We start from the raw sequence: 26855 nt of genomic DNA, 5'->3' as shown, positions 1-26855 counted from the left end.
TTTTTTGTTGCTCTTCTTTCTTGACGTTGTAAGCATCACTAATTAGAACATTTCACCCAACTTGTCCTCCACCTCCTACATGTTTCACACAGGTATCTGCATAGTTCTTTGCTCTGGGTGCACTGTTAGTTCATTTAATAAATTGTCATGTTCTTGAACTTTATTGTGGACTGCATTGTTGACATGTTGAAGCGTTTGGTATTGGCTGTAGGAAACTAAACTTCCCACAGATTATATCAGCAATGAAATCACAACCACTTTCCATATGGTTAATATTTTGCTATAAGTTGATGGATGTCATTGATTTTTGTGGTATGTGGATATAGATAAGGCAATTAGTCCATATACTTTTTTACTTGAAAAGGATCTCCAGTCTGTAGTAAAACAGCAGGGTACTTGTTTTATATGTGTATACTTTGAAAAGTTAAGACACAAGACAGTAACATTGCTGGATATGAAGCTGCCTTCTGCTCAGTGCTTACTGCTAGTCTGGAGAACTCCTGGGACAGAATGAGCCAGAACTCTTTATTAGTTTCTTGTTTCAGTTTGGTTTTATTGCTTTATTTTCTTTTATTGTGTTCCACATAAAATGCACGATCAGAGGGACGGACCCTTGTGTGTCAACCCAGCAGAATTTTTCCCTTTCTTTCAAGACTTGCAGTTCATAGAGTCTTGCACCCAGTAAATTCTTCACCATTAATTTGGATATCCAAAAGCCATAATTTTTCTTCTCTTTTAGAATCAAGTGAACATGAAGAGAAGAGTACAGCTGCCTCGGGTGAGGTATCTTCCCCTCAACCTTGTCCTGCACCAGGATATACTCAGCCTGAAGAAGGAAAGGAGGATATGGATGTAACAAAGCAGACCAAACCTGAAGAGAACGATGACTTGGGCCCACTGCCTGATAACTGGGAAATGGCTTATACAGAAAAGGGGGAAGTCTACTTTATTGAGTAAGTCTTATTTCTTCTATTTCTAATAGCTGTAGTGTATTTAACTGGGCAGGAAAATGGTTTGTATGGTGAAGTGGAGCATTGCACTCCTTCTCATTAAAACAGCAGGAATGTTCTGGCTGTCAAGGCTCCTGGGGCCTGGTGACAGTTCCTGCATTAGTGATTTACATTGAAGCCTGCGGGTTTTAAGATAGGTAACTGGTCTGCTTGCTTTGATGGTAACAGTTAAAGTTGTTGTTTCTTCTGTTGAAAGCAAGGCTTTCATGTTTTTTTGGTGCTTATGGGAAAGTCACACAATTGCTGGATTTGTCCTTCCTTATGTGGACAGAGGTGAAGAGGGTGGAGCTTTCTGCCAATTAAAGGAAAGAAAGATGGGTGGACTGGAAACTATCTAGTGAACAGTAGAGGGAGACCATGCTATATTTAGAAATAGTAAAATAAATGAGTGGACTATAAGGAGTATTATGTGTGGAAGCTTTTTCCTGTTGGTAGACTATACATACCTGTTACTAATTAGTCAACTCACTGAAGAAATGGATATGACAGTTCTTTATTCTCTAAGTGCTCTCATTAATCTGTTAGCGAGTGTCCAAAGGGTGACTCTCTAATAGACGGTCACACAAGGTTGGTGAAGGGTCTGGAGGAGAAGCCTTATGAGGAGTGGCTGAGGTCACTTAGTCTGTTCAGCCTGGAGAAGAGGAGATCAAGAGGAGACCTCATTGAAGTTACAACTTCCTCATGAGGGGAAGTGGAGGGACTGGTACTGATCTCTTCACTCTTGTGACCAGCGACAGGACTACAGGAAATGGCATGAAACTGTGTCAGGGGAAGTTTAGGTTGGGTAACAGGAAAAGGTTTTTAACCCAGAAGGTGGTTGAGCACTGCAATAGGCTCCCCAGAGGAGTGGTTACAACACAAAGCCTGACAGTTTGAGAAGCATTTGGACAACACTCTTAGGCACATGGTGTGATTTTTGGGGTGTCCTGGACAGGGCCAGGAGTTGGACTCAATGATCCTGTTGGGTCCCTTTCAACTCAACATATTCTATGATTCTATGAAGAATATATGTTACCAGAATAAAAATACAGCAATCTGAGTTCATACAATAGTGTGTTCCACAAAAGAAAAAAGAGAAAGGAAAAACTAGCATCTTCATCAGCAGAACACTACTACAGAGGTAGCAGTAGCATTTATGTTTGCTTTAAGGTACTGCCTTAATTTGGAACATTAGCTGTTATTCTGATTATTAGTAGGTAAAAATAACATTTGGTGGTGTCAATTCTGCTTTAAGTCCTGTATTTAATGTAAAATGTTGTGACTATCACATGAAGTGTAAACAAATGATAAGAATAAAGTTTATGCATGTGACTTTTTAATGAACACTGGCATGACCAACTATAGCTTCTGGCATATACAAGGCTGAAAATAGCAGTAACTGTTAAAACATAAGTGTCTTTGCTAAAAAGGGCAAAAATATGCTTATTCTAGAAAAAGAGTAATTATAGTAACTTTTCCCAAGCAAGCAGAGAAGAACTAGGATGACCTCAGGGCTACCTCAAACCCTTGTTTCCTTCCAACCTCTCTCCCAAATTTAATTTTTCTGCACATATTGAGCACTCTGAAAGAAAGCAGACTGAATTATGTGGCACTTTTATTTTACTTGTAATAAAAACCTGTGATACATTTGGGGCATGGGAAAGGGGATGATGGGTAGATAACTAAAACACCAAACTGTGAGAGCAGTAAATACTGCAGCAGGCAATTTAATAGAAAATAAATGTATATGTTGCAACAAATACAGGGAATGCAAATAGCCCTGATACTCTACAGAGCAGCCATTCCACTCCTCAAATTCCTTTGATGTCACAGCTTGCTTCCTTTCCTGGAAATGCTCTGGTTTACAGTGCAGTTCTGACAATGCTCATCATTCACTTCCATTAAATGAATGTTATGTAAAGCAGAGAAATCAATCAGAGGTGCAGACTGGATAGAAAGGCTGTTGTAAGGGCTTCTTGCCTTTGAAATTATATTCTTGAACAATGTAGTTGCAAAAAAGTGCAATTACACATCTGGAAAAATACCAGATTATTTACTAGAATCCTAGCAAAGGAACAACTCTCTGATCGTTTGAGTTTTCACATTGCACAGTCTTCACGGGGTTAAGTAGGAATGTAATGCTGTGGGGATGCTGTTAAATTGCCTCTTTGTTTACAAGTCACTTTGGTTAATGGCATGAAGAGACTCCATTTGCTTTCACAAAAAGAGGGAAAGATAAAAAGACAACAAAAACCTATTTGTCTAACAACATCTCCCTGAACAGTAGTAAAGATTGTACTAGATTATTAAATAATAGATGAAAACCAAACATTTTAAAGTGTACATCACAATGAGTGGGAAAAAAGTCACACTAGGCAGCATCTTTTATTGCTTTATTTGAGGTTCATGTGAATTGTGCCTTTAAACACTAAAGACTTCTAGCAGTAAACGATCTCAAGTTCCAGGTTGTCACAGGTATACCCAAAGATCTTAGATTTTGTGACAGCATTTTCATTCATTCACCTCAAACTAACCTCTAAAATTTGTATGTGATCTCATTTATCAAAACTACCATCAAAATAATATGGCAGGTTTACAGTGAGAGAGGAAGTGACTTCATAAGAAGAAGGAGAACTATCTGTAGACAGGATGTTTGTTAATCATTAATGGTTCAGTTAGCATTTTGTAAAGCACATTGGAAGGAATTTCCTCTGCCTTAAGGAGTGCAGAAAGGAAATAAATATCATCTACTAGATTCACTGAACAATTCAGAGTGTGATTGTATTTTAGAGCATGTCTTGCTCTGTTTCTTACTTTCTTTTCCTGTCTGACATAGGTACCTGACCTTATGTTTACCTATTTTAGCATTCACAGGCAGAACAGGAAGAGCATCTCTTCTTGCAAAATAATACTTACCACTGTTTTTCAGGAAGAGCAACTTAAGTACATTTCTTGGGCTGTTTCCAGCCTCCCTTACGTATGAATCCCAATTTTCAAATACAGACACACACTACACAAATAGGACTCCATCTCATACATTCAGTTTCATTGAGAGCATATGCTAATGAGAACATGAAATAATTAACAGACTGTATATAAATTGGAATGCCATCAAAAAAACCTCCAGATCTGCTCCTTCTTTCCTACTTTAAATATGACTGATGAGTGTGATGTATTTTGGCGTGCTTAAATAAATTATAACCATCACTGATTTTTAGTTTTTCCCTCTCCTACGGCTAAGGAAAGGCTGTGATTCCCCATAACCTTCAGACTTCACCTTGCCAACAACTCTCAAACCACATACTAGAGACACGAGCTTCATGTTGTCCTCACAAAGTCAACAGATGCAGACTGTGTTGGATCCCAGGCAATCGATGTTTGCTGTGTTGAAGTGCAGTTTACTGTGAACCCAGTGCAGTGTTGAAGGGAATAAAAAAGGACCAAGATACTCATTGCATCTTCCCTTATGTGCAGTCAGCCTTAAATGTGGCCCTCACCCAACTCTCCATTTCCATCCCATACATTATTACATTATAGACTGTCCTGTACAGTTGGCTAAACATCATAATGCTTTTTTGTAAAAGGCAGAATTGGTTTTGTCTCTCTCTCTCCAGCCCTGTCTTCACCTATAGGCAGCAGAACTCTCTGGAAGGAGTGTGGGGCCAATAGATGTTACATAGCCCATAACTAAAGCTATTTGACTCTATGCTTTTCAGAACCTTATATGGTTTCCTTTGCTTGTATCATATTAATAATTGTTTTCTTAGTGGAGAAAGGTCTTTACTCAAGTCAAACCTTTTTAGAACATCTTCAGGTCCAGAGAAGAGAAACGAGGCTGGTGAAGGGACTGGAGCATGATTCCTATGAGGAGAGGCTGAGGGAGCTGGGGCTGTTTAGCCTGGAGAAGAGGAGGCTCAGGGGAGACCTCATCACTCTCTACAACTACCTGAAAGGAGGTTGTAGCCGGGTGGATGTCGATCTCTTCTCCGAGGCAACCAGCAGTAGGTCAAGAGGGCACAGTCTTAAGCTCTGCCAGGGGAGGTTTAGGTTGGATATTAGGAAGAAATTTTTTACAGAGAGAGTGATCAGACATTGGAATGGGCTGCCCAGGGAAGTGGTGGATTCACCGTTCCTGGAGGTTTTTAAGATGAGACTGGATGTGCCATGGTCTGGTAACCACGATGGTGTTGGATCAGGGGTCAGACTGGAGCATCTTGGAGGTCTTTTCCAACACGGTTGATTCTATGATTCTGTGACTCTATGATCTTTAAAGGATCATATTAGTTGACTTGTGGTGATGATTTTTAGGAGAATATAGCCACATGAGTTTTAACAAACCACTTTCCAGTACATCTTGGAGACATTCAGTCTCTTACTACTTGAACACCTACTTCTCCAAACAGCACAGTCAGCATTGCCTTTTGGACCTGTTGCAGTATCTTTTTTAGTTGTTAAAGCTGCCTTCTTTTTCTTTCCTTTTTTTTTTCATGAGAGCACCATAAAAGACTGAAAAACAGCTATAAAAAAGTCCTTTGCCAAGGACTCTCTCCTCTTCACTGTAAAAAACAACCATTAAGTTTTTAAATACAGCTGGTGCTATTTCAGGTAATATCTGAAAAGAAGTAGAGCTACAAATTGGAAAAGTAAAATCCTGACCTAGTTTGTTTCTAAGAATATTGCTACTGACTTCAGTGGGATCAGTATTTCTGCATAGTACTTTTTAAGGTAGGAAAGTGTTTTGATTTCAGGGAACATTTATCCAAACATCTTGCTTACCTGAAGAACCGTGATATATTTAGTTGTTCCTAGCTGCTCCATCAGTTCACCATAAGAAAACAGGATATATTAGTTAAGCCTGGATACACCACTAAATTCGATAACTGTGTTTTGTACTAGAAGATACTACTAAAAGGTGGAGGTATACCCTTCTACCTGCTCAAGATTGCAGATATGATTATAGATGTCTGTAGTTCTTTTCCCTTGTTTATATGTTGGATCAAATTTGTCAATTTTGATCAGCATAACAAATCAGATTTCTAATGCTTTTTGGACTTCAATCTGACATACAGTGGGACAGGCGACAGAAAAGATCCCTGTTTGTTTCTTTCTCCTGAGACCACTTCCTTGCCTCGTGGCAAATTAGTTAGGAATGGGGAGATGGTAGAACTGGAAAGAATTTGTGGAATGCTGAATTCTTTCTTTTTCTCTTGCCTTTTGATGTTATAAAGACATTCTCAGTCTGTGCTAGTGGTGTATTGTCCCTTGCTCTCACTTGCTGTTTTTATCTATGCTGACGTCCAGGTCAAACTGCCAGCTCAACTCCTCTTGTCTTTCCTCACTTTCTTATTTCTTGTCTTTCCCCCAAAGGTCTCTGCTGCTCTACTCTGCAGAATTCTTCTTCCAGCACATTTCCTCTGATGTATTTAGTGTTGTTATAACTTTTCTCCTTTGTATTTATTGAACTAGAAGATTCAGCTCACCTGCCTTGCCATATAGCATTAGGTATCTAGTATAAACCAGTTGCCAAGACTCCTTCTGTGGTCACTGGAGAGAGATAATTACCTCCAGAGGCTGATTCATCCTGTCCAAATACAAGGGCAGAATTAATTTGCAAAATTGTAGCTGCTTCTACCAGTAGAGATGTCCTCAGATATCCAAAACTACGTTTGCAGTAGTATGTAATTAGTGTCAAGAGAACACTTTTGAAGGAAATCTTCTGGTTGTCTTCACACACTGATTCGGTTTACGTTTCAGTGTACCCACACTGAATTACTTCTAGATGAAGCTGAAAAGAAAGTTGATCTCTAGGAGTGCACTGAGTTGTCTACAGCCCTGGACCCCTGAACTCAGTCCATGAGACCAGATTTAAATTAAAACCAGTCTGAATTCCTTGTGATCTAAACCATGTCCATATCTAAATTAGCAATATCAACAGAATTCAGAGCGAAACATTTACTGCTGACGACCCAGCATCCACAGCTTCTAGGTCTTGTCAGGTGCCATAGGCTGCATGCCTGTGACTGTAGTGCATTAACTGAGCTCCTGCTGTGTGTCTTCTGGTTTAAGTTCAAGTGAAAAGCTTACAAGTTTAGAGAATTCTCAGTATGAAAATGAAAATAACTGAGGGAGAGATTCACTTTGAAAGTGACCTCCTGATCTGAGCCAAAGCACCACTGTTGAGGCATACTAATAGCCCAAGAATCTCCATGGTCATGACAGATATGACAGAACTCGTTAAAACCAGCACCCTTCTGGAGTAACAGCTGGAGGCCATTTGGGACGTGCCATAGCACACATTATGTCACTAAGAGCATATGGTTAGTGGGTCCCACTGGAAGATAGGTAAGATAAATTATTCTATATAGATATCTCTCCCTTGAATAGAGAGGAATCCTACATGTTTAGCTGTGTAATTTCTGTAGTCACATGAGATGAAGCCCATTCTTTATCAGAAATTAATTGCCTGAGTCAAAGAGAATTACTTCAACAGCAGAAATTACCATAGGAGACTTTAGGCATTTATATATTCCCTAAAAATCTCGTATAAGCATCTTCTGCTCCTGCGAATGCCTAGAGGCACCACCACTGTATTTGGGCTGAGTACATAAGTGCTTATCTACTGCCCAAAGCCGTCTAAGATTCACAGGATAGACACTCCCAAACCCAGATCTCTCAAGAACCATGTACTCCAAGCACATCTAACAGACCAACAGCATGAAATGCAACACAAACTGGCAGCCATAGCTGCTGCCCTGCAAACCATAGCCAGAGGACAACTTCCTTTTGTGTTTGTTCCTATATGTGTGCAAAAAATATGGGTAGCATCCCACAACGGATGGATTGCAAAATTGCTGGTTTAATGCTTTGTCATCCTTTTCCCTCCACACACAAATTACTTGAAGATCATTACTGTGCTACTTGAAAAGCTCTGCAGATCTACAAATCTTCAGCATATGAAAAGAAGTTAGTATTTTAGAAGTCAGGGGGTCTATAGTGCATTGTGGTTTTCTGTCTCATATACTTCCCTTTGCTCAAGTTGTTAGATCGAGGACCAACTTAAATGTAATGTATTCACAATAAAAACCTGAACAAACCCATGTGTTCTGTCTCCGACGACACTAAAGCAGCACACTGGTAAATACCCATTTTGAAATGCCTTTCACAATAACATGCAAATTACAAACCTTACAAGACTCACAATTTAGAATAGGTTTGCAGTGCTTTCAAAAGACATTAAGGCTATTCCTGTCAGTAACTACTTTCTATATTTCCTTCAAAAATGTTTCAAGAGATTGTCTGAAGGCTCTGTTAGTACAAGAAACTTTATCTGTCAAAGTGCTTTTAACTGACAGATTGCTAACACAAATCCATTATATTCAAATCTTAAGTAAAATAATATACAAGCAAATAATTACAATAAAAATACATTGTTAAATAAAAAAGCCACACTCCTAATGTTTTTTGCTTCTTAAAGATATGGAGGAATATCCAGTGAGATTCCCAGAGAGGCTCTGATGCTGGTACCTAGCTCCAGTGCTATTAACAGGGAACAGAGGCATAACAAGTCTCTGTGAAGTCTTAAAAGAAAACCTGGAGAAGAAGAAGAGATTGAGTCAGGGTTTCTGGGAAGTGTTCTGAGCTTTCTTTCACTCTATTTAAACCAGTTGAAGAATATTTTTTCCACATACGTTTAAAATTGTCTGTAACTGATATCAGAGGACTCTGATTATGATAAACTATTTCTGCTAGATGCAAGTACTTGGTAAAGAGCAAGGATTCAAGTTAGCTCAGCAATAATTACTTTATTGACTTTTGCCTATAATATTAAGCTCCACTGCCTTACTGAGTGACCTTTTTAAAAAAAAATTGCAATACACTTCAGGCCTATATACGGTTTCTATTTTGTGTATAGCAGGTAACAAATTAGGATGAATTTAAAAATTTTGTACTGTTCCCGTGCTCCACCTGCTTGAAGCAAGACCAAAGGGATCCTTCATTAACTGCTTTAAAAGTTTCCAAAATCTGGAATTTGCTCTTGATTTTAAGACAGATTCTAAGACATGAATTGTTGATTTGCCAGTACTTACCTCTTAGCTCAGTTGTCCTAGCAAGTAATCAAAATCATTTAAATTATGTAATGATGGACTTTCTAAATGCGTCTTTAATGATAAGGTATAGTTATTGCTGAGTAATAAGGCATTGGCCAGTGGAAAATGCTGGTGGAGCCATAGCTGTATTTGTCACAGGACGCTTTTGTCGCATCACTTCACTCTCATTCAATTGGTGACAAATGCACCAAATGCCTGTTTGAGCATTTACTCCACAACTGCTGCTGCTGTTCATCTGCAATTCATTCATAACTAATCCGTAAATCCCCAGCCCCTTTTCCTTCTGGTCTGTCCGTAAGACTTCCCAAATGGACACACATGATTAGACCTAGTGGAAAGGCAGGCAGGTTATGCCTCTACAGGGTTTTTAGTGCTTAAAAGCATTAAATATACACAGCCTATCCAGCAGGTAGTTGTTAATGTTACTTTTGCTGTTGGTGTTAATTTGGCCAATTTCGTGTTCCTTCTGTCTTCTCTCCCATAGTTAAAGCTTTCCTATCAAGGCTTCTTTTAAATTATATTAAAAACTGTTGAGGAGATAAATGTTGTCTCCCTTGAGCTTTTACAGATTCTAGTTCATTGCAGAGCTGAAGAGGGAATAGACAAAGCCTTGGGACACAGGGGAGGTGGTGTCCCTGCAGCCTACCCTAGGACATTCAGCAAGCCAGCACCACTGTGCTTTTTTTCTTCCTCACATACCCAATGTGTCCCACCTGTGTGGGGAAGAATCTGCCACTCTTCTGTATCTATAGCTGGCTAACCCCAGTTCTAGTCCTTGCTTGAAGAGTAACGGGAGGTTAGTCTGAACAACACTGCATAGCGTGAGCATGGTACTGTCGTCATGTAGTCATGTCTGTCATCCACCTAGGAGTGTTTGTGTGTTGTGTACCTGGTTGCTAAGATGATCTAAGCAAACAGCACTATGTAGAGCATAAGTGGACATTGATGGTACTGTAGAGGTGTTAGAAAACAGGTGGGGGGTTGATTCTGCCTTCTTTGAAGTCCTGTCTTCAGAGCAGGAAAAGATTTCTTATCCACTGGAGCACCTGTCTAGAAGCACATGAAGTGCCAATGCAAGAGGCAGCATTTATGTTTAGTACACATGATATAGTGGAGAGGCAGGACTAGGGAAAAGGCATGGATATGGGTAAGGAGGAGAGGGATGCATTTCAAAAGGCACTTTGCTCCTTGAGTTGTTTGTTATAGATAAAAGTTTTTGCGGATAAGTTTTGCTTTTACTAAGTAGCTGAGTGGGTTTGAGTGACAGCACCTAGAAGAGAAGATTCAGTGCTGAAAGAGCTGATGTAATGAAATATCATCTTCGTTCTCTGAAATGTTGCTGCAAACTAAAGGATTGCTCTTCTTTTTGGAAAAGCTGTTGATTTTTTAGTTCATTTACAGTTTTGTTTAATATGGTCACAGTGCACAAAACTGGAAGAATCAGTCTTGCTGGGTTTATGGAAGCCACATTTATGCTGAAGGAAACCATAACTGGGTGCTTGCAATTCTCAGTTTCAAAGAAAGCCTTGGAAGTTGCAGTTCAACTAATTCACATTTTTAAATATTGATACTGAATCTGGCTTGTTTTCAGTTTGGCATCCATCTTTACAGATACTTGAAAACTCATTTCTCAGGTCTGTTCTGGAAGTGTCATAGGGGTTTTTGGGGCTGATGAATTGGTCTGTTCTGATGGATGGACTTGGAAGGAAAATATTGGCCAAGTGACTTGCAACAGTTGGCTTCTACTATTGCTGCTGCCACTGGCTTGTTTGGTGGCGGTGTACAGTAATTTCATGACTCCATGACTCCATTTTCTTACCTTTAAACCAGGGTTGATTATTTCCTTGTAAAATTCTTTGAGATTTGCTCTATACCACAGCAAACATTGCTAACAGTAGTCATATATATTAATCTTTTAAAGCCATAGGAAATATCTATGATTCTGATTTAGTGCCTGCCATCAGTGGGGGGCCCTAAAATAAGTCAGAATTAATAGCTGGGAGAGAGTGGCTGTTGTACAGACATGCCCACGCTCCAGAGGTGCAACTGCAACTTCCACAGGTACGTCCAAACTTGCTCTGAGCTCTGTCACTGCTAATGGGGTACCCATGGTGGTATGGAGCTCAGCATGTGCTGCTGGATGCACCCAAATAGCTCAGTGGATGCCAGGGTGATGAGCCCACGCTGAGCTCCACGCTGTTACACTGACAGCATGTTGCCAGCATCTCCCCTAGTTAATTTAAAGCTAGCTCAAGTATGTCTGCACAAGCTGCAGTTAGGCTGTGACTGCAGTATAAAAATGCACCCTACAGGAGACCATGGGCAGCCAGAGCTTCAGAGAAAGTGTCTTAGTTACACTTGCGATCAGGCACAGGCTGCTGGCATCGTTTCAAATTCCCCTTACCTTCGGCTCATCATTCTTCATACTCTGCAAATATATCTCTGCTCTCAAAGTAAGCAAAGGGTTTGTTTATCCTCCTCGCTTGTCATGAATGGTGTTCTATACTAGATAATACTTTAAAAAAGAATTTAAATGTCTCAATTTTCATTTTAGTTGCCACTTTATCCACACATAACTCTCATCTATCTCCTTTCCCATCCAAAATGTGGAGGAAGCTTTAACATGGTGACAATAATGCTGAGAAGTAGGCACTATCACTCTATTTTTATAGAGAGAGAGAAATTGAGGAAGAGGAAAATTCATCTGCCATGGAAGGCAAGGTAGGAGAAGGAACTGGTTCTATGCATTTAATTTTCCCTAGAGGAAGCAGTGGTATTTGGATCACATGGACTGTATCAGTAACTCACCAACTGCCAATTGCATCCTAATCCACTTTTTGCCAGGTCCTGTTTTTGTACACCTTATACTAATGTTTATAAGAGAAGTCGTAAGCACACTTTAAAATGACACAGCAAATTAATAATAAACTAAATAATTCAGAACTGTATGAAACAAGCTTCCTTCTAGGATGTATAAGATAAATAAAACATGGGTTAGAAGTGTCTCTGAATGATGGTATTGTAGGAAAGACATCTCGAAAAATCAAGGAATAATGATCACATCCTTTTCTGGTTTATAGTCTTCCTTTCTTAATATATTTACAATATGTGGCTCCAAATTTAATTGCTTATGAGCAAGGTACAAATTGAAAGTATCTGGTTTTAAGTCTCATTAGCTGCCCTAAGTATCAATTCATTTGGTAAAATAATCTCCCAGAAAACAATTTGTGCCAGTTGAACGCTATTTGATGGCTGATTTCTCAAAGATCTATTCTGAGTAGAGAAAGGAGCCACATGATTCATTCAGCTTGTGCATATCTATTTTATCTCTATAGAAGGATTATATATGGAGAGATAAAGGTTTGTTAAACAAAGTATCATTAATCACCCTGTCCGGAAATGTAGACTTTGCAGGAGCATGCTGTAATTTGCATCACTTTTGCTATGCCTTGTCAGTGCTGCTGGTGAGAAATAACAAACCTGTATTTATGAAAAGGACAGATTTAAGATGAAAATAATTCTGTCCGAAAACTGTGAGAATGGTACAGAATCCTGTCGCCTGCACTCGTTCAACGGGAGAACACTGTATTTGTAATAAATTCCTTTTGCTCTGGATGAGTTCTGCATTTTCAATGAGGTTAACTTGGCAACATTCTAGTTGATTTTAATAAAAATAGCTGCTTTGAGGACAGGGAGCTGAGGTTGCCAAATTTACAGCTGCCTTGCACAATTACTCTTACACCTCCTTCAGGGCTACTTAGAACCAGTAAGCAAATTAAGTGTATCGATTGCAATTTTGTTGGACTAACCCTTTTTTCTTAAGGAATAAACTTGATTCCTTTCAGTATGTGTCTGCTCAGAGTGATCTCTTTTCTTTTCAGCCATAATACAAAGACAACATCATGGCTGGATCCACGACTTGCGAAAAAGGCTAAACCTCCAGAAGAGTGCAAAGAAAATGGTAGGTGATTAAGTTTTCCTTGCTGCTCAGAGGGGATTTGCCTTTGTGTGTGTCTCTCTCTTTCAGTTCTTACAAAAATCAGGCATTTGGGGGAATGATGAAAGGTGTTTAATTGCTGCTTTGGTTAGAAGCCATAAGTGATACCAGTTCTCAGTGTGCCATGTGTTTCTGCTTTTTATTCCCCTTTCTGATGCTATCCAAAGCTGAGGATCACAAGTGTGTTTTCTGCCTGTTGTGTGTGTGACTCCGGGACTGACCCTCTCCCTCATCTCCTACAGAGAACTTTGGTCTGCAGAACAGAATCCCTTTTCAGATTCTGAGCTTTTAATCTACAGGCGATTCAATGCATAAGGGAAACTAGCAGCACCGTGGGAATATGAATATTGTTTGATTTGTATTTAAAGGTACAGTGCTATGCTATTTAGTAGCCAATTTAAAAAAATAATGTCTGATAAAACAGAGTGTGGGCGGGAGAAAAGAGATCAGTGTCTGTCAGAGTTCAAGGCTGGATTTGGGGGGCACTGCATTGTTAATGCTTTAGAATTTAAAAGCATATGTACTGTTGAGGATGCTTAAAGGAGCTGTAGCTGTTGTGCAGGAGAGATGACTATGTTGACAGATTCAGAGATATGAAATAATACAAATCATATCAAACTATCTTTGCATTCGGTATAATTTCTAATTTTTGTCTGGTAAAGTTTATCAGTAATCAAAATCATTTAATAAAGCAAAAATAAAAATGTGTTGCAATAGGTCTTTTTCTGATAAGGTTTTTTTTTCATTGTTTTATAGTTCCACGTTAGTTCGATTAGTCAGTTAAGAAGTAATGATTTCTAAAGACTGCTACTTATTTTATTGTTCTGAGATACAGAGTATTAAATGCATGCATGCTATGTGCATTAATTCAAAGCATTTCAAATATTTTAAGTGTATTAGTAGTTTTTCATGTACTGCATCTGATTTATTTTAAATTTTCCAAAATATATGTGTTTGGTTAATGTAAATACTATTAATAGAAAGAAAATTCAGGGCTGATAAAGAGGTCACTGAGGAGTCGCTGACTGTATGAATTGCAGGGTCAGTGCTTTGGTAAAAAATATTCCTGGGGTTTTTTTATAAATAGCTTCCTTTTCAAAGATTGCTATATTCAAAAAATCCCTTCTTTATTTCAGCAGCAATTCTGACGTTCCCCTCTGACATCAGAAATTACACGTCTGAATGATTTTGTGATGCTTATTCTAGCACTGACAACACTAGCTCCCAGAGTAAATTCTACAGTGAATATAATAGAAGTATGGTACAGAAACAAAACAAGGGCACAGGAGTTTTGCTTTCTAAATCTCTCATGTTACTTATATGAAGCTATATTTAAGCCTGCTTCTTAAGAAATACTAGTGGGAAAGGCAGGAAAAAAATGTATGTGTTGCTTTTTTTTCTGTTTTTCTTTTTCTATTAGCTGTTGTATACTGAGATCACAACAAGCACTGAAATGTCAAAAAAAAGTACCAAATTATCTGAAATAATTTAAAATTAAGATTGGTGCATTAAAGAAGCAGCATTATTTTGTAGTTATTTGACTACTGAATTATTGAATTACTATAGTATGCTGGGTCATGTTGTTCTTTTAAGATTGCTCAGCTCATTAATGCAAAGTACCTGGAGTGATGCATAAAAGACTTTAGGGAGAGATTTGCTATTCTTACAGCAATTGTTCTTGTAACATCCTCTCTTTTCTAAGGTTCTTGTGTTGTTTGAAAGTGTCGTTTGTCTTTTTTTTTAAATCTAATACCTGCAGAAGAGAAAGTTCTTAAAAATCACTGATATGCTTTAAAATGACTGTACCTTGCCATGGACGTCCAACACCAGGGACTTTCCTATAGCACATGGGGATTTGGAATTTTTGTTTAGATTTAATCTCATTCAAGAATTAATTTCAGCTATGGCTTGATAGCTGTTTTTTGCCAAATAGCTTTTCTGTTACATTTTGTGATTTTGTGATTTATTCTGGCAGATATTACTCAGAGATACAAAATTTTAGAAAGACATTGGTGTTTAGATAGGAAGTGATACTTACCTTGCTACTTTATTGCTGACTGACTAACCTGTGCTTTTCATTGACATTCATTTTGTCACATCTGAAATTTGTATTGATTCTCTGAGATACATTATGACGTCCTTATCACCTACCAGATTCTGATATCAGGTTTTCGTTGTGAACAACTCGACTTCTGTGTTCTCCTTTCAGTGCAAATCCTGCCAAATCCTCCTTCTTCATTCTGCCATCAGATGCAGCTTCCCCACCAGATAGTGTCCACACAACATACAATATCTGAGTCCTGATGCTCTGAGCTAGTGATGTTGAGGGCCCCCTCTGCTCCAGGCATTTTCTGTCTTCCACTTTCAGCTCTTCAGTGCTCCTTTGCCAAATATGATTTCTTCATTGTCTCTGGCTTCTGTATCTGCAAATCCCAGCGCTTGCTCATTTCCCTTTGCAAAATCTGAATCAACCTTCCAGCACATCCCTCCTCTTGAAAAATTTTCACATGCCTTTGCCCAGAGATTGACAAGCTCTACCAAGTGAAATTTTCTTTACTTCCATGCTGTGGACTCTTTCTCTTTTCCTTTAATGACACCCACTGCTCTAAATCCTTTTGTAGGTCAGGAGGTTTTAAGGCTGATCTTTTTTTCTGTCTCTCTCATGGAACTTACGTGTGATTTTCAGCAAATTACTTTGACTTTTGCTCCGTCAGATCTACTCAAATGGCAGGTCTTTGAAGCAAGAACTGCCTCTTACATTTGTATGGTGCCAATCTGAATTTCATAATATAATAAGCAGAAATAGCTGGCAATTCTTCAAAACCAGATGCAATTTTTTACCCATTTCTGATTTCCTCCAGAAAATCTTGATGTTAATAAAAATAATTGTGTTTTCTCTGCTGAAAATATGAATTAAATATTTGTTTTTTTCTGAACTGAAATACTTCTTTTAAATTATTATTTTTTTCCACATCAAAATTAGTTAACCAATTTTTCTGTGTAGAGTACTACAGAAGTTATAGTTCTGCCCCTTCTGTTTCTGTGAGCTAGATTCACTGGTTGCTAAATTTTCTGTAAAGTCATATAACCCAGCAGGCTCACAGGATTTGCATGATTACGGGTATATTATGTGAGTGGTCTTCCAACGGAGTGTGTTCTTTGGGAGAGAATATGGAAAAGAATGACAAGTCCCATAAGGTAGTAAGAAATGTAGTTTAATATTGAAAGGCAGTTCAGCTGTAATGACATGAAATATCACAGGTTTTAGAAAGTTCATTTTTTATTAAGAAATGTAGCGATTAATTTTTTCAAATTCACTAATTCATTTAAGGGAACTTTCATCCTGGAAAAAATATCAAAATTTTCTTCGATATCCAATTTGGAGATTAAACAGCTGTTGAAATTTCCCGTGATCAGATATGTCAAATTTCACTTATTTCCTTACTACAGATTTTACTAATTTCATTACTAATCTGTCCCAAGCAGTAGTCTCCATCACTCTTAACCCTCCCTTTTTTTTATGTTGGCCTCCTTTCTCCTATCTCCTAGTTTTCAAATACAAGTAGGCCTACAACTATAAATAAAACTTTGATTTCACCTAGTGTTCATCTGTCATCTGTCTTTCCATCTCCTCTACACCCACCAACTTGACTGCAAAATATAGATGTTTATGTAGGGTGAACCAAGTTGCCTTTGTACTTCATTGACTGTGAATGTCAGCTCTGCTTTGACAATTAGAGGTCACAGACACCTGATTCACATGTAAACACCGGTATGTAGACAGACTGCTGCATTTAGATGTCTTCATCTGGAACTGAACCCCACCCTCCCATCACATTTTGTCAGGTTATGCTTTTCCTTCTTCCTGTAGTCATAGGCAATACCTTCTGATGCATTCACTGCTTTCAGTTCTTCAGAATTTGTCTTTGGTCATCTAATTCTTCACTATGCTGTAGTAAGACATATCAACCATTTATATTTTTGTTTTAGAGATGGCCATAGGCATCCTGGTTTTGTGGGTAAAGCATTACTTATTGATTCCCTGACATATATTTTCATTGGAAACCAAGTAGTGAACTTTTATCTTATATGGGTACCGTTTGTGTTTTCTGATGCCTGCTAATGACAACTTGTAGCAGATAAGCACTTTTCTCTGACTAGGTTTTTATTTGATTGTAGCAACCTTGAGTTTGAAAACAAATCTTTCAGCAGTCCAGGATACAAGGGGGTGTGGGACTTTTTGACTTATTGGGATGTATTCATATCAGAGATTTACATGTGAAACTTGGGCAGAGCACTTCTATACCTGGCCAGAAGAGGAAGTGGAATGAAGAGCAAGTGCCCTCCACTGTGTGAAAAAAGCACTAGCAAGACATCTTACAACTCCAGAGCAAGTCCATGTCTCTGTTGAAGGAAGGATCCCAATATGAACTGGGAGAGAAGGCTAGTGTTTGGGTTTCATCTAGTGCCATGCGACCCTGAGCACTGTGTCTCTCAACATGGTATTCTGCTCATTGCTTCTGACATTTTTTTCTCTCGATGACTTGTAAAAAGCTTTTTCTTCTTTTTTGCTATGCAAACCAGATTAGCCTGTACAGGCTAGAAAGTAGCTGCTGAGGTTAGGGTATCTGTTGAAGATATATTTATCTTGCAATATATTTATCTTTGAGATACCTGTATCTCAGATAAGTTTAGTTAAAAACTAACAGTAGACTCAGATTTTTACAGAGGTGAATGGTAAACAGTCAAGTGGTACAAACCCATGAAGTTCATTTCCCCAGGAAATCAAAGTAGAAAGAGATACCATCTTCAAAAAAGTAGTTTTTTATTCTTGATGAAAACAAGGACTCCTAAAATTATACAAGTCATGACTGATATCTAATGCTATGTGCGAGTTACACTGTGTGTTAAATAGTACCATTTGTTCCACTATAGTTAAGGGTTTACCAGCATTACTATTTTAAACCTTGTTTCCAGGGAATTATATTTGCTGTTGGAAATATGTTGAGGAGAGTCTCTTTTTTAGACTTAGTACCCACGTAGTTTAATTCTTTTCTCCAAATGCTAGAATGTTTTTGGTTATTAAATAGGTCACCATATGAAATAATACTTTTTATATAGAGTGAGACATGCCTGTATACATGCCTTATTTTATTAGCAGTTTGTATGTGCATTTTTTTCAAGAAAGCTGTCCCAGAGAATTTTAGATTAATGCTAATTTATAACACTACTAAGCCAGAAATAAATAAGGACCACAGAAGAGTCTGTCTCTAACACAGTTTCCAGCCCATGGCAGCCATGCAATTCATAAAAATTTAGTTGGTCTGTGTTATATTTCATTATTCCTGTTGGCATCAGTTAATAAAAAACAGCTGCTGACCACACTGAAAAAAAACCTTTCTACCTATCCACCTGTCTATCTCACGTGAAATTTCAGAAATACTTTAAATGGGTTTAACTCTTCTTCACTGAGGCCATTTGGAGGCTGGACTCTAAACCTTAGTTAATATTTCCAACGAAAAATACGGAATCATTTTGTCTCAATATGGACATATTAAGTGATTTCAAATGGGAGGGGAAGCATCGTGCACAGTCACGATGGGCAGGAGGTGGCCGAGGAATTGGACTGTCTCTGTGAAGGGACAAGGAAACAATTCCCCATCACAGCTGATGTGGGCACCTAACCAGATACTTGCTGCAACAGCTGATATTTGGAGACCCAGTACCTTAAAGGGAATCCAGATCCTTGTGTTGGGAATTTATTCGTGGGTAGGATATCAAGTAAAAAACAGCAAGCCAAAAAGCCTGCACAGTCAAGAGGGAGATCACTGAAGACAGAAAAGAGGAGGTTAATCACAAGCTTGCATCTTGAATTTTTATCTGTTCCAGAGCTTAGCAAAATATTCAAGGCTCTGAATTATTACATCCACCTAAGAGCCAGACTTTGTCATCCTCTGTATCCTCTGTTGAGCACCAGTCCTCATTATATGTGTTTCTCGAAAAAATGGGGGGGGGGGGGGGGGGGTTTTTTTTTTTTTTTAAAAAAAAAGGTTCTGCATTACAGCCTGGAGAGATACCATCCTGCAGGTGAGAAAGAAGTTTTAAGTACATTCCTCTGCCAGGTGGGGTGCAGAATATAATGTCAGATTAATCAATCCAGAGAGAAAAAGTGGAGAGCAACTCCAGAGAGCATCATAGAGCATGACACTGTCCCTTGACATTTTAAACCATCTCTTCTGGGATGGTTTGAGTTCTTGTGCCAAGGACTGTTGTTTTGGGTTTTTTCCCAAGGGCAAATAAGCAGTGCTTACAGACTTCAGCTGAGAGTGCCAGGCACACAGGAATAATTTTGCTGCAAACTTTGATACTGCTCTGCAAGCGCTTTTCAATTCAGACATCAAACCCCTTCCTGTTCCAGGCCTGAGTCACTTCTGAGTAGGGACTGCCCATCACACACTCTTGCCTGGTGGCTTTGTGATAGGAACAAATGACAAGGAATTAGGAAATGGATTGACAGACTACCAAATTCATTTGCAGTTTTGACTTAAATCCAGGTGTTTCCAGATGATAAGAATATTGCACCTTTAAACCAGAGAGTTTTTACTTAGAACTCCCTTTTGCAGATTATTAACACCATTTTAAGTAGTATTTAATAAATTTTGTAATGGAGCTGGCTTTACTTGTAATAATATTGATCACAATGAATTTTTTTTCTGGTTTTTTTTGACATATTGAACATAGTTTTCTCAGCTTCCATTTTCAGTTTCAGGTTAATTAAACTGTAACAAAATATCTTGAACTGTTATGACCTTTGGAAGGGCATGTCATGCTGGCAACACCATCTGGGCACTAATTGGCCAAAAAAACCTTCCATGCCAAACTCACAATAATAATAATAAAAATAAGAAAGGGGTCACCTCATTAGAGTTTCTTCCTGGGAAGAAGACATTTCTCTGGGCAGCCTGGTTCGGTGACACATTTTAGAAGAGGAAGTTTTAGAAGTTTTAGAAGAAATAAGTTTTTAGACAAAATAGCTGTCCACATGAACATACCTTGGTTGTCTATGCCCTGGGCAACCTTCTGGTGTCTCCCTGGGGGAACTCTAGCAGATAGTGCTTCCTTGGATCACACTTATCAGTGTAAGAGATTAGTCCTTTAAACCGTAATGGACTAATAAGTATTACTTTGCTTTCAGAACCATTACAGTTTCTCACAGTCTCAGCCATAGAAATCCCTGTAGAGCTCTAACCTTAATCTTAAATAGAGTCTGTAATTGCAAGGACAAGAATGAATAGAAGTATAGGAAAAAAATTCTGATTTCCCCAATAATTCAGCTAGGATTTGGCTCTGTTGCACTCACTGCTCCCACTCCTCACCCAGACTCTGCATTTAAGGTGGAGATGCCCAGGATGCAGAGGCATCCCACAGCTCCTTGCTGTCACAGCTCACAGCCTGCAAGGATCCCTTCCTCTGGAGGTATTGGCAGCTCGTAGTAACTCTTTCAGCAACCTGAGTATTTTAAAGGTTGCTAAATGCAGGCTGAGGAAATTACTAACTTGTCCCATGGTCTTTGATGAGGCAAATCACCAGCTTCCATTCTAATTAGTTCATGATATTGTGAAAACAAATAACTTCAAGTTTCAGTTTTATAGAAGAGGGTCATGTAAACATACCTTTCATATGTCTGTGAAACTTATTTGCTTGTAAAATGCACTGATATTCTCAGTTGAAAAAGGTCTTAGAGATAGGAACTACTTTTTGGTTAATGGCCCTTTCCACTCTAAGTCTTTATTATAACCTGTATAACAAATGCCCACTGTAATGGATGCAGCATGTTCATTAGTCACATAAGATATACTGAATAATACATTTTAAAACAGCAATAAAGGTTGACTATTATTTTATAAAACTTTCTCAAATTATAATTTAATTTCAGAATAAAATAAACACATTCACCAGTGCTGTACCCCAAAACAGAGCCAGCAAGCTGGAGCTAACATGACAGTACAGTTTAAACTACACTGCAAAAGAAAGGTCATCCAAGGCTACATGACCACTACAGAATGGCTGAGTTCCTGCTGGAGCTGCAGAAGCTCCTCACATCCAGTTTCTGATAGCATCTCTTTCATTTTGCTGCCAAGTTAACTGGCTAAGCTTAGGTAGTTTTCATCTGGAATGTGTAATGAAATTTAGAAAGGGAGGGAGAGAGGTTTTGTAAACTCATCAGGAGAAACAGGGCCAGAGTTTTAACAATTCACATCTTTAACAAGCTATAAATTGGATTCCACTCACCAGTGAAGCAAGTAGCAAAATTCTTATTGAGTGCACAAGGTTGATTTTTGCCACTAAAATGCAAGCACTGTGTAATATAAGAATAGAGGTGGCCCGAAATATTCCTACAAGGACCATTGAAAGGAATGGTGCTACCTTTTCACACAGAAAAGAATTCACAGCACCACCTTTTTCAAAGATCGCACTCAAAGTCTTGATGCCAGTAAAGAACAAAAGGTTGAAATTCCTTGAAAATATAGTTTAATCATAGGTAGAAATCAGCACACATGATTTTCAATCCTATTCTCTCTCTAGTTTTAATCCTTCAACCCTTGACTTGGCAATGATGCGATATATTTAACTAAGGGGGTTTGTGGGATTATGTTCATGACAATATGTCCAGTTACGTTCATTTTTACTATTTCTCCTCCCTCTGACTTTTTTATGAAAGCTGTTGTTTTTAACAGTGATAATTAATGAAAAAGGAATGTCAATCTTCACCTTTTAAAAAATTATTCTCCATAATCACCTCATTTTGAATTTCATCCAGAAGGTCAGCAATTTCATCAAATTTGTAAGTTAAAAATCAATTCGGTGGTCTTTGTTGGAAAATTTGCCTTCTTGCAGAGGCCTGTTGAGTATTTCCTGGCAATTGTCTCAAAGTCAGTTGCTGACAGATAAGAACTATGATGACTTGCTAAAATCTCTAATAACACTTGTTATTTTTCAGGTAGTTTTAAAGGCAAAATATTTGTCATTTTTTCCAAACATCCTTAGATTACTCTTAGCTTACAATGCAATACAATTACAGAGAAGTGAAGATGAATCCAAAGTTTTCTGTACCTTTCGCAGTTGAACGTCACAAACACAGTTACCTCAGGGTTTTGTCTTAATATTAACTGAGTTCTTTATGCTTATAACTTCCATTTTCTTTTTATTTTTGCAATATGCTTTTAAAAAGGTCTGTTATTTTCTTTTTGTGACACCTGGGCTTTGATTTTAGCCTAAAATCTTCAGAGTGAGTGTTGGAGTCCTTGTTAAATAGAACTGGAAAATCCTGTCTGAGAAGAGGTATCCTATATTTAAGATTTGACAGATAATGCAGCACTTTAAAAAGGCTCTGTCTTTCATGACTAATACCCTTCCAGACCCAGTGGCAGATAATCACTGTTTGTGGGACAGAAAGAAAAAAAAGTCTTGGTAACATTTAAAGATTTTGAGAAGTGTATCTACCTGAGTGGGAGGAAGGCAGAGGGACTTGATATGTGGATTTCTATTGCAGAACCACTGGGAAGGGAGGAACTGCATTTTCAGAATTCATAGTAGACGACTTTGGAATAAAATAAGTGGTTATAAAAGGTGGAAAGTATAAAAAGCAGAGATGTGGAGAACATGTTGTTGCCTATATAAAAAGAGTTTTGGATTTGTGATGCCTTTAAACATTAGAATTATTTCAGCATAGCAAGGTGAAGAGGGAAAAATATCTCCAGATCTGAGGAAATCCTGCACCTGATAAAGATAGGAAAAAAGGAATGGTAAGATAAACAGGCAGGATTGTGGAATCCAGACAGAAAATGTTAGAATTTGTTTCTTTTAAACATCAAACCTTTATAAGTAATTACACTGAACAGAATACAGTATAATGTTTCATCAAAATAATAATTTCTAATTACACATTCTGGTGAAGTGTTGAATTTTTGTTGTTTACCCAATTGTAAAAATCAAAAGGCCATAGAAATGCAGAGTGATTCCAGATGAATGTAGTCACTTGGTATAAACAAACACAAATGAGCCTTACTCATATATCAATATGTGCATATTTATGTAGCCATGCAGGCCAGATTCTGGTAGCTCCTGAGGCTGGGAGGCTGCCCAGGGATCTTCCCTGTACAAAGATGGAACACCCAGTTCTTCCATTGAATCCTCTTCCTTCTGATGTATGAAAGAGGGGGGGAAAAGTCATATGAGAGGGAAAAAGTCATATCTTACTATCAAAACTGTTAACAATAGTGAGAACTAGCAACTTTATCTGGGAAATTATTTAGTCTAGATAACATCTCACTATTGATAAGCTACACCTTTCTTGTACTGGCACTGCAATGATAACATGGCTCTGCTTCACTCTGGAGGTAACAGAAGCTACAGCTTCTTTTGACTGCATAGTTAAATGTACTGGACATTGGGCTTTGTTTCAGTGTACTTTTGCTCAAATAGACTTTGAAAAATATGAAAAATGTTTTCATTTTAGAAATTTTTATTTCATCTTTCAACTCTAACACCTTCATGGAGGTTTATCTCCTTCTTGTCTCTTTTTTTTTCAAATCCTTGAAGGACTATATCACCTTTAGTTTCTTGCCATCTTTCTGTTCTCATGCTGCCCTATGATGTCTGGTCTGGACATCTGCTGAGTAGTTTAGATTATTCATTAAATGTGGAGTTTATTTTTCAGAAGTTAAGTGGTGGTTTTGGACTTTTGTTGGTCTAGTGAAATGATCATGTAAAGTAGAACAATATTACCTACTTACTGCTTGGTACACTGATTGCTGGAATTTACACAGCAATTTTTAGTTTAAAAAATTCCCAATTGTAGCTACAATGTATCTATTAACATGTAAATTTCTATAAATAAAGCAAACAGGTAATGTTGGGTAGAAAAATATAGTCTGAGATCTATTTCAGTAAATGGTATTCCATTAAAATTTCATTACTCCCAGCTTGAATTCTATGTTGTTTTGGTAACTGAAATGGAATCTACAACATGGTTAAAACCAGTAGAATTTGGTCTAGTAAGGAGTAAAAGCAAATAATCTTTCTTCCCCATAGTAATCCTGTAAGAAATATAGTTGTGAGGTTAAGGAACATTTGCCTTAGCAAGAAACTGAAGAATTTATTCTATCTGCACTATCACTAGGTAGACAAAAGAATAAATTGTTATGGATAAAAAACATTGATAAACACACTGTAATCTCTTACTTAAGCATCGGTAAGATTATAAGTGACACTACTACAAGAGAAGGGGACAGGTAGCTAATCCTGTTGTTGCTGATTTTTTACGTTAATTTTGAAAGAGCCCTACAGATTTATTATGTGTTTAAAGAAGCCCAAATAAAGTCTCAGTTAGTGAAAGGTGATAAGGGACTTCTTCAAAACCCACTGCATGGCTTCTGTTGAAATCCACTGAAGAGCATAGGATTAGGTGGAAAGACATGACATCTGTAAGAAGGAGGATTTGCCTTTTTATCAGTGTAAGCTCCCATCATTGATTGACTTGAAGGGTTCCCTATGCAGATGAGGAGTGTGCTTTTTGAGATTTTGTTTATGCAACACCAAATATTGTAATTATGTCTTACCGAATATTCTTTCCAGAGAGAACAATGTTATTCTGGTGGCAGTGCAGTCCCCATTTAAATTTTGTGTGCACACAGTGTTTATTCTGGATTGTTTATGCCTTTGTGATACATTTTCCTTCTCTCACTTCTAATTGTTTTTGAATGACTGTACCAGCAGTCAGTGACAATTAATGACTGATAAGCAAATTGCATGAGTGCTGGCCTTCTTCTCATGATTACCGGGACACTTAGAAAATCAAAATCAATGCCACCAATTCCCCCCCTCCTTGGATAAACTTCTCTGCCAGTTGTCATTTCTAAATTACTGATCTGCTTGTGTTTCCTTCATTTGTTCTTGAGGTTCACAAAAATGTAGTAACTTTTTCTCCTTTTGGAATATTTTTTATCAATCTACCACATTTTTTTGTTACATAGTTCATAATCTAAGAAACAGACATAATGGCAGATTCTCATTTGTTTTCTGGGATAATTAATGTGCTCCGTTATTGACATAGTAATTAAGGGTTGGACTCGATGATCTCGGAGGTCTTTTCCAACCCAATCGATTCTATGATTCTATGATTCTAAGTCAGGCATTGTTGTTACAAATGCAGAAGGCTTTGAAAAATCAATAAGAAAAAATTTTAAATGTTTGTCTGATGAAAAGGTGGAGCTAATATTTATGTAATGTCCTTCTTTGCAAAAGAAAACCTGTGTCGTCGAAAAGAAGGCTTGCATTAAAAAATTAATTGTACTGTATGTTCCTGTTGCGTGGGCAGTATTATACAGAGGTGGTGAATTTGCACATACTTCAGAGTGCATTCACTGTTATTAGTGTGGTTGTTTTAATACTTACACCTGGGACAATAGTGAGGGCGTGCTCATCTCATGTCCCATTGACCTGATCTGGCCATTTCTACCATTCTAATCACCATAACTTCTGAGCCGACGGTTCTGTGTGTTGCTCTTCTGCTCTCCTTATGTATGCAGATCTCCCACTGATGTCGCTGTAGGGACCTCTGTAAGAAAAGAGGAATATTGATATTCATTACTATCACATGCAACTGAGAGGAGATGTTTGAACTGGGAATATTGCCCTTCAGCTTCTGCTGTTGTACATTGCCTTTCACATGACTCAATGCCCATCAGCTGAGATTTTGTACAGACTTGAATTTGAAGTTGAAATAATGCCACTGTGGAATTGATCCTTCTGAAAACTGAATCCCAGCTTATATTTTTTAAACATTATGTGTAACCAAATGCTGGTTCAGCTTTGCATATATTCATACACACAGAATTTTGCAACACTAAGCAAAGCAAGATAAGCTCTAAACTGGTTGAAAGAATTGTGGATTTCTTCTTGAGTTTCTCCTTCTGTGTAATGTATTCCCAACACTGTAAATCTTTGAGTTTAATGCCAAAGATGTATTTTCTCTGCAAATCTTAAACATTGCCTTTGGGAATTGCTCATCAAAGCAGTTGAACTAAAAGGATAACTGTGTTCAGGTGTTTCTAGGCTGCATAGTTCATACAGTGTGGATTTTTGTCATGCTGTGATGAGAGTCCCTGATGACAGATGAGAAATTTCTTGCTATTGTTAAAATTAAAATCATGTATGGCTACCTCAGCTTGAATTTTACAGAATGTTGTTCATGTGATGGGCTTGATCATAGTTTAAAGTTGTGTTTTTCTTTGTAAAGTGCTTTGACATAATTTTTTTTTCTTGGAAGATAAGGGAAGACAACTCCCTTGAACCTTCAGCACCAGAACAATACTTTAGGATTGTCTAAAAGCAACGCTATAAATTGCAGTTCTTTCAAGCATAGTCAATGTTGGTATTTTTCATAGACTGGGATCAGAACTGGGAAAATATAGTCCTACAAAAACTTTTATTATATAACTGGGTTATGAACTGTAGAAGTCTTTTTGGTCTAAACTTATGTGTGATATTTGACCAGAAAAAATAGATATCCTTAATTTGAAGGCGGCTTTTATTCCTGGACAGATGAAACATGGTTTTCTTTCTATTTTAGCAACTTTCCAAGTTGTTTTTAAAAATAATGCATTATTAAGTGAATTAAGGTTATTTGTTTTTTACATTAGCATGTTAGAATTGAATTAGAAACAATTCTGGATCTTTTTATTGTGATTCGGTAGCTGA

The 26855-nt window shown here is 37.8% G+C and overlaps 1 protein-coding gene across 14 annotated transcripts in view; it reads left to right on the top strand.

Moving 5' to 3' along the window:
• Positions 1-26855, top strand: part of MAGI2 (membrane associated guanylate kinase, WW and PDZ domain containing 2) — a 721543-nt gene that overhangs the window by 484631 nt on the left and 210057 nt on the right. For all 14 annotated transcript variants that reach the window (XM_027639978.1, XM_027639968.1, XM_027639970.1 and 11 more), the window contains 2 exons: positions 740-953; positions 12979-13058. In XM_027639978.1, the coding sequence (XP_027495779.1) occupies positions 740-953; positions 12979-13058 (294 nt within the window). The remainder of the gene's footprint in view (positions 1-739; positions 954-12978; positions 13059-26855) is intronic.

Source organism: Corapipo altera, unplaced genomic scaffold (assembly GCF_003945725.1).
Source record: "Corapipo altera isolate COAL_440 unplaced genomic scaffold, ASM394572v1 1b, whole genome shotgun sequence".
In the NCBI taxonomy this organism is placed as follows: Eukaryota; Metazoa; Chordata; class Aves; order Passeriformes; family Pipridae; genus Corapipo; species Corapipo altera.
This window is presented reverse-complemented; position numbering and strand designations above follow the sequence as displayed.